Source organism: Neoarius graeffei, chromosome 19 (assembly GCF_027579695.1).
Source record: "Neoarius graeffei isolate fNeoGra1 chromosome 19, fNeoGra1.pri, whole genome shotgun sequence".
Taxonomy (NCBI): domain Eukaryota; kingdom Metazoa; phylum Chordata; class Actinopteri; order Siluriformes; family Ariidae; genus Neoarius; species Neoarius graeffei.
In genome coordinates this window covers 20,308,208-20,321,149 of record NC_083587.1, presented here as the reverse complement: position 1 = coordinate 20,321,149, position 12,942 = coordinate 20,308,208, and the positions used below count along the sequence as shown (strand labels likewise).

Sequence of the window (12,942 nt, the reverse complement as noted above, 5' to 3'; positions counted from 1 at the left end):
GGGCGGACTGAAACATCCACCAATCAGATAGAAGGAGCTGATATTGACCAATAATGAGCAGGAATATCGCGTGGCTGTATTTAGGGGGCGTGGCTTCTAAAATCGTGTGCAGTTATGAACATGTTTTCCACTTGATTGCCTATTAATATGATATTAATTAATAAACTCTGTGGTAATTAAAAAAAATCTTAACAAACGTTGGTGGGCGGGACGGAACGAAACATCTATCAATCACATCACGTTGGTGGGCGGGACGGAATGAAACCTCGATCAATCACATTGAAGGAGCTGATTTGATCTTGATAATAGCGAGCAGGACGATAACCAAGGGGCGTGGCTTTTTCCTAAAATAATAAACTTTGGGAGGTGGAACGGATTAAAACATCCACCAATCACATCCAAGGAACCAATAACGAGCAAGAAGATACCTTAGAGCTTAGGGGCGTGGCTTTCCCTAAAATTGTGTTTTAATATAGGTGCACCTTTTCTTTTCCAGGTGATTGTTAATGTAAAATTAATAATAATAAACTATGAGGCGACAAAAAAAGGTGAATAAATGCTTAGGCATGCCACTGGGGATATCTAAAAAAAAAAAGTGAATGTCAAGCCGGGGGTGTGGGGGCAGGTTACGCCCCCACTGGGGTGCAGGGGCAACGCCCCGCTGGGGGGTCTGGGGGCCAAAGGCCCCCCGCAGCCAGGACCTTTTCACAGAATTCATAGTACATATTTTAAAACTTGAGAAACTTTTAGAATAAAATGCATGCAAACTTTCAAATTACAAGAACATAATTTTTCACGCTTTCAAGAAATCTCATGACCACTGAGGGGTATTTCATCTGACTGGCTCCACTCCTCTGAGGGCTACTAAAACTTATCAAACATCATTACCATTTTTAATAAGTTTATTTTCAGTAAATATTACTGAAACAGGATAGCATTTTTTGGAAATTAGTTAATACAAAAACACAATGTACATTACTTCATAGCTCATAACTTTATTATATTGCTGGAAAATTACACATCCTAAGTTGGCAGCATGCTTTTTCTTGGGTGGAACAGTCTTTCAAAGTTTTCCCCAGTCCATGAATCAGCTTGCAAGTTGCACTACTTCTTGCCATGTGAAGTGCATCCAAGGCTTTTTTATCTTTAGCTGCTTCTTTACACAAGGCTACAAGATCTTCTACATCACTCAGGGCCAGAGTTTTCTCTGCAGCAATAGCTAAGATTAAAGCCTGAAAAAAAAAAGTTTTAAAAGAAGTTAAAATCACAGTACATATCTGCTAATATCAACATGTACCACAACATTAACAGTTTCATGCAAAAGCATACAGGCCTATAGTCTATTAGATTCATTAACTGTTCTATTGTGTATTACGAAGACTCACATATACACGAAACTACATTTGATTAAACTTAGCCTGCAATAGATCTAAATATTTAATAAGTTTTATCTGCATAAAATTACTTTCGTGAGGTATTTTCATGATTTTGCAATTGTAAGTAACTCAAAACTACAACCCCGATTCCAAAAAAGTTGGGACAAAGTACAAACTGTAAATAAAAACGGAATGCAATAATTTACAAATCTCAAAAAATGATATTGTATTCACAATAGAACATAGACAACATATCAAATGTCGAAAGTGAGACATGTTGAAATTTCATGCCAAATATTGGCTCATTTGAAATTTCATGACAGCAACACATCTCAAAAAAGTTGGGACAGGGGCAATAAGAGGCTGGAAAAGTTAAAGGTACAAAAAAGGAACAGCTGGAGGACCAAATTGCAACTCATTAGGTCAATTGGCAATAGGTCATTAACATGACTGGGTATAAAAAGAGCATCTTGGAGTGGCAGCGGCTCTCAGAAGTAAAGATGGGAAGAGGATCACCAATCCCCCTAATTCTGCGCCGACAAATAGTGGAGCAATATCAGAAAGGAGTTCGACAGTGTAAAATTGCAAAGAGTTTGAACATATCATCTACAGTGCATAATATCATCAAAAGATTCAGAGAATCTGGAAGACTCTCTGTGCGCAAGGGTCAAGGCCGGAAAACCATACTGGGTGCCCGTGATCTTCGGGCCCTTAGACGGCACTGCATCACATACAGGCATGCTTCTGTATTGGAAATCACAAAATGGGCTCAGGAATATTTCCAGAGAACATTATTTGTGAACACAATTCACCGTGCCATCCGCCGTTGCCAGCTAAAACTCTATAGTTCAAAGAAGAAGCCGTATCTAAACATGATCCAGAAGCGCAGACGTCTTCTCTGGGCCAAGGCTCATTTAAAATGGACTGTGGCAAAGTGGAAAACTCTTCTGTGGTCAGACGAATCAAAATTTGAAGTTCTTTATGGAAATCAGGGACGCCGTGTCATTCAGACTAAAGAGGAGAAGGATGACCCAAGTTGTTATCAGCGCTCAGTTCAGAAGCCTGCATCTCTGATGGTATGGGGTTGCATTAGTGCGTGTGGCATGGGCAGCTTACACATCTGGAAAGACACCATCAATGCTGAAAGGTATATCCAGGTTCTAGAGCAACATATGCTCCCATCCAGACGACGTCTCTTTCAGGGAAGACCTTGCATTTTCCAACATGACAATGCCAAACCACATACTGCATCAATTACAGCATCGTGGCTGCGTAGAAGAAGGGTCCGGGTACTGAACTGGCCAGCCTGCAGTCCAGATCTTTCACCCATAGAAAACATTTGGCGCATCATAAAACGGAAGAGACGACAAAAAAGACCTAAGACAGTTGAGCAACTAGAATCCTACATTAGACAAGAATTGGTTGACATTCCTATCCCTAAACTTGAGCAACTTGTCTCCTCAGTCCCCAGACATTTACAGACTGTTGTAAAGAGAAAAGGGGATGTCTCACAGTGGGAAACATGGCCTTGTCCCAACTTTTTTGAGATGTGTTGTCATGAAATTTAAAATCACCTAATTTTTCTCTTTAAATGATACATTTTCTCAGTTTAAACATTTGATATGTCATCTATGCTCTATTCTGAATAAAATATGGAATTTTGAAACTTCCACATCATTGCATTCCGTTTTTATTTACAATTTGTACTTTGTCCCAACTTTTTTGGAATCGGGGTTGTAGATCTAAAATGTCAAATCAGTAGCATTTCATTCTAAATTTGAAACTTCTCTATAATTAGGATATATTATATTCTTTGCATTGTTTGACAGTTAAGAGGAAAATGCCAAAAACTTTGGCAAAAAGTGGTTTCTTACCCCAATGTGTGCTTTCCTGTCCACAAACGGTGTCAGACGCTTAGACGGTGTAGCTGCAGGCTTTCCAAGGCCTGTAAGTAAACAGGGCTAATGCCACATGCCAAATCTTGTTTTTGTGCACCTTCCCGGCGACGAGTGAAAAAGTTACTCGGCAGTTGATGATCTGGCCGCTTTTCATACAGTTTCCGTGCGCGTCCTTTTGTTTTGATATGGTCGACCAGGGCAACGCAACCACGATCAGCACAGTCAGTCTCTGCATCACACAAGACGCGCCTGCATTTACCAGCAACGTCAACTTTCCGGTAATATTCGCCTGCAGTGGTGTCCGTTTCTTTATTGTTATAAACGACTCTTAATGGTTTTGAACACCATTCCCAATTACATTTCATTCTGCACCCACTATCAACTTCCCTTGCTCGTTTTTCTTCTTTTCGATCAATGATTTTTGCCACTGTTCAAAATATTCGCTTTCTAACTTCGAAATGCGGTTACCAGGTTGTAAACAAGCAAGAACGAGCTATAATATATTCACGTCGCCGACTGGCTACATTACTAACGCTTGACACATTTTCTTCCAATCACGAACCTCGTTACGCACGCGTAATCGGAGTCAAGGTCAGTCCGTAAAACCCAGAATTGGATGCAAAATAGCAAATATTACGTTTGCACATTTACTGCAAGTCAACACCTCTCCCGATTTTTGAGTATTTTGGCATTTCACAAAATTTTCAAAATTTATTAAAATCCACGAATTTTCGCGGATCCGCGACCAAATAGCATGCCACTTAAAATATAGATATACAAAGGAAAAACTGCAGATTTGCCTTTATCTCAAACAAAATTAAATCCAAAAATAAAGGGGTGGGTGATGTGTCAAAAAAAGTCATATCATGATACGATGCAGCTGATACACGATGTGTACTACAACATACTTTTATACTGTCTACAGAAATAAAAGCTTAAACTGAGGAAGAGGACAAAAAAGAAAGAAACACACCAAAATATTCATATTCTACAATTTTAAAGCTCCAAAGCAATAAAAAAAAAGTGCTTCAAATCAAGACTGGTATTAAAAAAAATGTTATAAAAAGAAATGCTCCTGACATTTATCACGATCTTGATTTTGTATCATCGTATTGCCCACACATCTTTGTATTTTGCGCAGCATGATAAGAGCATGTTCTGGCAAATAATGCAAATAGTATTTTATTTAGAAGTTTTAAAAGTTTTACAATATAGAGCTCCAGAAAAGACAAAATTCTCCAAAGAAAGAAAGAAAGAAAACATGCTTTTACTACAATGGAGAGGGCGCATCCCTCTTGGCATGCAGTGTCAAGGCTTCCCCTGGGGTCTGATCTGCAAATCCAAGTTCAGCATAAGGAACCTCTATAACCAAACCACACCAATCCCACAGTGCATTAAAAACAGATTTTTTTTTTTTTGGCGTGTGCGTACATCACTAAAATGATAGCAACATGTTGTGGGTAGGTTTTTAGCTGCCAGTGTGCCAAAGAGGAGACTGCTGAAATTAAGATCAATGAGCAGTTAGGAACATTGTGAAATGCAATTTGTGTTGTCACATGGAGGACAAAAATTCAGACTGGACTTAACCATTCAAGAAAAATGATCTGTTGCACTTTTCCTTTACAACACCCCAATATTTGATAATCACAGGGACTATTAAATTAACCATGTCAACACTTACAGCCAGTGTGAATTTACAGAAATGTGGTTTGTTAAATCAACAAATAAAAGTGTATTTCATGTTGTGGTTGTGTCTCCCCCCCCCCCGTTTCTGAAATCAGTCTGTTCTTGGAAAACTGTATCTCAAAATAAATTAAAACCAATTTCTTGCACGTGGAATGTGTGTAGAAAAGGCACGTGCTACGTTAAAAGTGTCTCATATTCTGGAGTAACTGTACCAACAGTACACCTCCTCTCCATAACTGGCACTTACAGTCTTTTCTCCAATCTGAAGCACCAACAGCACCCCAGGAAAAGCCATGAACTAACCAGCAATTATGCAAAACAAACAAACTAACAAAAAATTAAGGGGACTTTAAATAATGGGCAGAGAAGCAAAGACATTCGGAAACTGGAGCGGAGTCGACTCCTACATTCCCACACCCACATTTCCCACTCTCAAACCGTTTGACCATGTTCGCACCGGCTCGAGGGGGCGAGATGATCTTGTGCGAGGCATATCGGCGAGCCTTGCACCATAAAGAGATACTGCATCACGTACAATACTCCTTCCCTGCATTCTGCCTGTAAAATCGAACACATCTGCGTCCCCGGGCTCAGGTGGCGAGGTGACGGGAGATCCGGAGGTCACCGAGACGATCCATTGTGTGACGTCCAATGCTGCCAGGCAGACTCACCTCTCGCCAAAAATAACAGTCCTGGTTTTTTATAAGGTCTATCACCATCATCAAACAACATCGTGTCCCCTTGCCATTAATGATTTAAAACAAAACGCAAACAGTATGCTTACAAAGTTAACCTTCACCGTGTCTACTCTGTAACAAGTAAGCAGCTTTTTGGAGCACTTATGTATTCTGCCTGGAAAAAAACCCTTGCGTCTAATTTCAACTCTAAATGAGGAAAGGAGGACGGGAGAGGGGAGGGAGAAAAAAAGGGGGAAAAATGCAAACTGAAGGGGACTGAGTTTCATTTTTGAAAAATAAAAATTCAGCAATTTGTCATGGACTCGTTTTTCTCTTTAAATTGCCCTCCGAAAAAAGTGGTGTATCTACAGGCCCTGGGGCATCGGTCACAGTTCCACTTCGTGAATACGGGCCAAGATCCATCTCTCCAGCATGCTCAGGCTCCTACTCAGCCTTCTGCAGGTCTCCTGCTGGGGGCTCACATGGGCTCCGCAGGCTCTTCTGGAGAACGTGGGCGTCTGCTGGCTCTATCCTCTTGTAATAGTTCTTTTTCGTTTCAATGATCTCAAAACCAAACTTCTGGTAGAAGTCAATTGCGGACTCGTTGCTGATCTGCACGTGACTGAGGAAGAAAAAGATTATGAAAAAAAGGATTAGTATTGGACAGAGGTGTGTATTGTGTTCATCACTCGATCTTTAAATTACGTACATATAAAGTTATATCCACAGCAGCAAACAAGACAGCAACAGATCAACATTTATTTTGTATTTAAGTGATCAACACAGAGCCATGACTCAAGTGCAAATAAAGTTTATATGTCCTCTCCAAAAATGATCAAATTGGCTGTGAGGGACGATTTTAGATGCCTGAAAGATCTCACTTTGATGGGAAAATGAAAACGTAACCTCATGAAGAAGGGACAACAACTGTGGCTACTACACCCTTATCCACTGCTGTGTGAAATGTAAATGTACACATTATAGAGTAGACTGGTTTTATACCATGAGGGCCAAAAGTCTGAAATTCACACACCACAAATCTGGGATTTTGTTTCCAGGTTTGCATGGAAACAAGTTTTATAATCTTGACTGAGAAACAAATGCTCAATCTTGAATTTGCAATATTCAAATATAAGCAAATTTATGATAGCAACCATGCTAAAGCATTTGTAGTACAAAAGGTCGGCTCAGGTCAGAGAAAGGTTTTATCACTTCCACTGAAGCACATGTGCAAATGACACGTGCACAGGTTTGATCTAATATGGATCATTAGGTTTTACACCAAATTCCGGAGGTCACGCCCACTCAAGTCCACATACTGTCATTAAGTAAGAATTATGCTGCGTTCATGTGCTATGGGAAGATGGTATTTTCCAGTTGGGAAGTGGTATTTACCAGTGTGTTGTGTTCACATGCTTTTGTTGTTGTTGACAAATTAAAGATGGTGGACCAGATTCAGAATCAGGCCTGTTATTTGGCTAAAGCAATTATAGATTGCCTTGTTCATCAGCTGCAGCAGGAATATGAGTTATCAAAAGGTAAATAATGCTGAATATTTCCTGATCATGACAAGTAGAGATTTTCTGAACACGTTGAATGCCACGCTCGCCGCCATGTCGGAAGGTTAAAGTTCATCTCATCTCGGCAACTCGTGTATCAAAATTTTCTACGAGTTGCCCAGTGGAAAATACCACAAGAGGGGGCGTTCATGTGTGCTTTCCATGTCGGCGTTTGGTATTTACCATAATTCCCATAGCACATGAACATGCCATTAATATAAATACAGAGGTGATTATAGGAAATCGCATGCGCTGATAGTCTGAATTTCTCAATAATCACCTCAAGCGACTCGGCAAAATGGCGGCCAACCGCTTCGTCACCGTAAGTGAGGAAGATATACAAATTATGAAAGAAAACGCTGTTCCTAAAAACACTAAAGATGCTACGAAGTTTGTTCTAAAACTATTCAAAAGGTAAGGTGGGATTGTGATTTATTTTATCGGTTTCAAAACAAAGTATTTTATGAGAGTCGGCACAGATAAGTGCCAAGTCTGCGCCGCGCTGTTATTACATTTGCATGCAGCTTTTGAAATGATTTTTTCTTTCAAATAGGAACTTTTAAAAATAAATCACCTCAAGCTCAGTGAATATCGGTGAATAATAACCTTGACTTTGTCTTTATAAGAAAATAATGATTGTTTTGCATCATAACTTACAGGTAAATGTTGTCAAACGTGCCATCCTTCTCACAGATGTTCAGCACATGGTTCAGCATCTTTGTTCCTTTGAACAAACAAGACAGTTTAGAAATTTCACCACTTCAAGGCACAATCTAAAACACAACATTGAAAATTTTCCTTTGAATATTACCTGATGAATTGTATTTCATTAAAAACAAGATAATAATAATAATAAAAATCTACTTCTCAGAAATATAATGACTCCTCCTATGACTCATGGCTTTTAAAGTCCATTCCTGCTCTGCTTTGTGTAAAAAATACTGTACCTATGCCCAGTCTGCGGTAGGGTGCGAGGCAACCAAGTGTCATGATATACAATCTCTTCTGGTTCTGGGAGTGATCCACCCGACAGCACACGGCTCCCACGGCAATGTCATTGAAGTACGCTGCACGATAACAGACACGTGACTGATGGCAAATCTGATCCAAAAGCAACTGTGTAAGTATAAAACATTTAGTTAAAGGAAAATAATCAACAACTGGGAGATGTGTGTGATGAAGTGTCATCACTGTAACCTTCTCAAAGTTGATTATTTTCCCCTAACATCACGTCTTAAAGCGTTTTATTACCAACAATTACAATTTTTCATTTATTAACTAATGACGTTATGCTTTTTTTTTTTTTAAATGGTGCATATCGCTTACTAATGTGTAACAGCTTTGGGCTTTCATTCTTTCTGACCAGAGAAAATTGGGGGAGAAAAAGAGACACAAAAATGGTCAGGTGTAAACAAGGTATAAGTAATTAGTGTAAGAGCTGTGGTTTTGAATCTCACACTCTCAGAAACGTCTTAAAACTGAGTCTGGAGTCCTTTTCCCAGTACAGAGAAATGCGTCATAATCCTTGTTTGTAATAATCCCACTTACACTACAAATGCAGTAGATATGGACTCATTAGAAAAATCTAAACATGTCTGCGACATGTTAGCTCAGCGCCTTACCTAGCTTAGCGAGCTCTCCTACTTCCAGCACATCTTTGTAGAACTTGTCGTTGTAACTGACCGGGAAGATGACTTGGTTGAGACGCTTCAGCTGTTTAATGTTGTGGGGGGTGACGTCCCCCAGCTCGATCCGGCTACTGGAACAAAAGCAGAATGCTCAACGGGGTTGTTTACTCGTCATTACAGAACAACATTACTGAACTTGAAGACAATGCTTCAAAAGAACTGGAGCACCAAAACTCCCTTAGACAATATTTGAATGTGATTTATTGGGTTATTTATTTACTTTAGGTCAGCTGCCCAATAAAACCAAGAATTGCTTCATCGTAGGCATCAAGTTTATTTTGTTGCCTTCACTTGACACCAGTTGGAGAATGACAGCAGTATTTATAGGGTGAGTGCATGTTAAAATGACACAGCTGCGGCTTGATGTCACTGCTATAGCTGGGGGTAAAGACGGACAAGTACCACTTTCTCAAACCCCGAGAAACAAAACCTTCTATGAATAAACCGGTGTATCCGCAGGATTTCATTTCACACACACAGGAGCCAAACGCAAGTCAAATAAAGACGAAGATCCAATGATTAAACACATGGAGTCAGGTGTGGCTCCTGCTTCGACCAAATGGAAACCTACAGCCATGCTGGCGTTTTATAACCACAGTTCCATCAGTCTTTATGCAAGACTGAACCAGCAGACACCAGTCTTGCCTTCCTGAAGCTGTGATCTAAGTGTTTAGGATTATTATTCACGCTATCTGAGATCCTAATATCTTGCCAGAATTCTGAGCAATAGCACGTTCTTTCTACTTAAGATCAGTGGTATGCTGACGATCCTCTATGAAAGACTGGTGTTTAAAGAAAAAAAAAAAAAAAGTTTCTACGCCCTGCTTTACATCATGTATTGAGGAGTCTGCTCGTGCAGAAAACAGTTGTGCAAACACAAAAATTACTCAAAGTGAGCTTGACATATTAAGGGAACTTTTTTTTTCTGTCCATCAGCATGTTTCATTTCTGTTTGGCCATCACAGCTGGCATGTGTAGCTTTCTTGTGGGTTTTGCACAATCCTTGTAGCAGCGCTCGCACCTTGCCTGAACTTTGTCTTCAGACACAGCAATTCTACGTCTTCTTAACTTGCATCCAAAGAACTTTAACAACCTGCAACTGCAAGGCGGCATGGTGGCGTAGTGGTTAGCATTGTTGCCTCACAGCAAGAAGGTTCCGAGATTCGAACCTCATGACCGATGGGGGCCTTTCTGTGTTGAGTTTGCACGTTCTCCCCGTGTTTGTGTGGGTTTCCTCTGGGTGCTCCAGTATCCTCCCAAAGTTTAAAGACATGCAGGTTAGTTAAAATACCCAGGCAATGGGGTTGTACATGCCAGCGCATACTTGGTGCCACTCCCAAGCCTGGATAGGTTGGGGAGGGTTGTGCCAGGAAGGGCATCCGGTGTAAAACCTCAACCAAATCAAATATATGGATCATGATAGAAAAAAAAAAGATGACGACTGCAAACTTGTCATATAAAGTATGCTTTATCCGCATAAACTAGCATGGCTCAGAGCATGAGCACTGCTACAATGATAATCTAAATGGCACCAATAGGAGAACATAATGAACAGCTACAAATAAGCAGGTCTATTGTTAGAGGATCTTCATTATAAAACTGTACAGAGAGACCGTATTATCGCACAGCCTGCTAGAGAGTTTGGTCACAATTTTATTGGTATCAGTACAGCACGAAAGAGTCTTAAAGGAACAGTCCACCGTACTTCCATAATGAAATATGCTCTTATCTGAATTGAGACGAGCTGCTCCGTACCTCTCCGAGCTTTGCGCGACCTCCCAGTCAGTCAGACGCGCTGTCACTCCTGTTAGCAATGTAGCTAGGCTCAGCATGGCCAACGGTATTTTTTGGGGCTGTAGTTAGATGCGACCAAACTCTTCCGCGTTTTTCCTGTTTACATAGGTTTATATGACCAGTGACATGAAACAAAGTTCAGTTACACAAATTGAAACGTGGCGATTTTCTATGCTATGGAAAGTCCGCACTATAATGACAGGCGTACTAACACCTTCTGCGCGCTTCGGCAGCGCATTGATACCTTCACTCCTGAGTGACTGGGAGGTCGCGCAAAGCTCGGAGAGGTACGGATCAGCTCGTCTCAATTCAGAGAAGAACATATTTCATTATGGAAGTACGGTGGACTGTTCCTTTAAAAGATCACTGGAACTGAAAGCGTAAAGAAACAGCTTTGGTTAAGCTAGTTATCCCAAAGCAACTGGTGCAAATTTGCATAAACACTGAATAACCTAAAAACAAATGAGCTCTAGGAGGAGTCACAGCCAATCAGAAGAGAGATGTGCTTTTGTTTAACTTGACACTGAAAAAGACACGCCCTTTTCTCTTCAGGTGTACACTCACAGTGAAAGCAGTTTCACACCAATAAATATTACCAACACCGTTCTTATTGATTTCAGTGAGCAGCTCACTAAATGTCACATTTCTCTTTTACAGATTTGTGTCAATGAGTTTTAGAAGTCCATCCCTCGTTAAAAATATTAATTTAGTTTTCTAACTTCCCAGTTACCCATTTAACCCACACTGCTTTCTAGTATCACTGACCAAAATATGAGTGTTCAGTGTTAGCTTCATGGCTAACTATCTGAGCTACGTTAGCTCCCTTATTATGTGCTAGCTATTTTCGCACGAACTGTTTATTATTCGTCATAATAAAAACACACTTAAACCTCTGTGGAATCTAAAATCACTGCTAAACAACTGCCACGCTTAGTGAATGTTCCATGCTAACCATGTTAGCTGCTAGCTTTTCACAGTCTGACTCAACATTTTTCACACTTACTTTCGACACTAAGCTAAGCTAACTTTAAGACTGTACGACCTCAGACTTATATTTAAGTGCAAGTTGTTTATCTATGTGACTTTAACAGATCGGTGTTCGGTCTGACAGCAGGTCCGGGTTTAAACTGAGCTGGAGTTAGCGCTCTCGGGAATCTCGGCAAATTCTTTCGCAGGTAAGTTAGCATTAGCGTTAGCATTAACATTAGCATGGCTAGCAACTCCCCCGCCCTCCCCTACTGAAAAAAGAGACGAAGGGGGAAAAACTTTTTTCTGTGATGGCTTCTGGTGGATAAATCCACACGCCGTTACTCACCCTTTCATCTTTATCTCAACTTATTTGTGGTTTAAAAAATACCCGAGGTCGTCCTAATGTTGTCCCAATACAAAAGAAAGAGAAATTTGTCCTAACTTTGGGCTGCGAGCAACTCTCGCTGCTGTTCCCTCCACATGTATGTAGCTAACAGACTAGCAAACGCTACTGCTGCTGCTGTCAATTCTCTCACCAGTGTGGTTTTTTTCTTTTACACTCATATTCTGGAAAACTCCGCCTCCTCTGATACGATTGGTTGAATGCGTCTTGCTTCCTGAGCTTCTATTGGTCAAAAGCTGAAGAGTTCTTGCGGTATGACTTACTAACCAATCCCAGCGTAAGAGGCGGGGCTTAATGAAAACGATTAGGAGAAATAACACAGCTCTGAGGCGCAGCAAGCAAAGACGTTTAATGGGCACAGGAAATGACGCCAGTTGCTTTTAATGTACAAATTAAAAGTCCTTACTGTCTTTCTGTCTCTTGAAAATAACTTAAGGAATTTTACAACTCAGTGTATTTCTGTGTACTCCTGTGGTTTTCTTCCTCATTGATGTGACTTGTTATAGGCTTGAACTAAGAAATATTAAAACACTCAAGGTTGAGTGTGGATACCAAGTAATTTGGTTTAATCCTGCATGAAAACCTACAACGAAAGAGCAATAACATAATTTTGATCTGACCTATTTACTAAAATTGAAAGTTGTTGCATTTTTACAAGAATAGTTTGAGAAAAATGACTATTTTGTGTGTGTAATTATATTTTCTTTTTTCTTCGATATGCTTCCCTATATATACTTTAATGTACGTTTGTAATATTTTATACATAATTTTTTAGCAGTTTGAACCTGTATACACAGAGTAGAAGGCGTGCCGTATGTCTGTATTTACGCTCGCTCACACTGGAGAGCGCTGTGTATATCTGTATTTACTCCTGCTCTCACTAGAGGGCGCT

The 12,942-nt window shown here is 40.2% G+C and overlaps 1 protein-coding gene across 4 annotated transcripts; it reads right to left on the bottom strand.

The window, feature by feature from the left end:
- Positions 1–4,440: 4,440 nt before the first annotated feature.
- naa50 (N-alpha-acetyltransferase 50, NatE catalytic subunit) lies at positions 4,441–12,175 on the bottom strand. 4 transcript variants are annotated; one of them, XM_060899823.1, is made up of 5 exons: positions 11,994–12,175; positions 8,819–8,955; positions 8,144–8,263; positions 7,854–7,920; positions 4,441–6,259 (listed from the first exon to the last, which is right to left on the bottom strand). In XM_060899823.1, the coding sequence occupies exons 1-5, from the start codon at positions 11,999–12,001 to the stop codon at positions 6,082–6,084; spliced, it is 510 nt and encodes a 169-aa protein (XP_060755806.1). In that variant the 5' UTR covers positions 12,002–12,175; the 3' UTR covers positions 4,441–6,081. The 4 variants fall into 4 exon arrangements, with proteins under 4 accessions (XP_060755806.1, XP_060755807.1, XP_060755804.1 ...); XM_060899824.1 differs by having other exon boundaries at positions 8,819–8,952; XM_060899821.1 differs by lacking the exon at positions 11,994–12,175 and adding an exon at positions 9,906–10,632.
- Positions 12,176–12,942: the final 767 nt, after the last annotated feature.

Excerpts from the sequence above, each read along its gene's own strand:
- naa50 (XM_060899821.1), bottom strand. The coding sequence starts at position 9,997 with ATGCCGCCTTGCAGTTGCAGGTTGTTAAAGTTCTTTGGATGCAAGTTA. Across the intron at positions 8,264-8,818 it reads AGGAGAGCTCGCTAAGCTAG|CGTACTTCAATGACATTGCC; the intron begins GTAAGGCGCTGA and ends GTTATCGTGCAG. Across the intron at positions 7,921-8,143 it reads CTACCGCAGACTGGGCATAG|GAACAAAGATGCTGAACCAT; the intron begins GTACAGTATTTT and ends GTTTGTTCAAAG.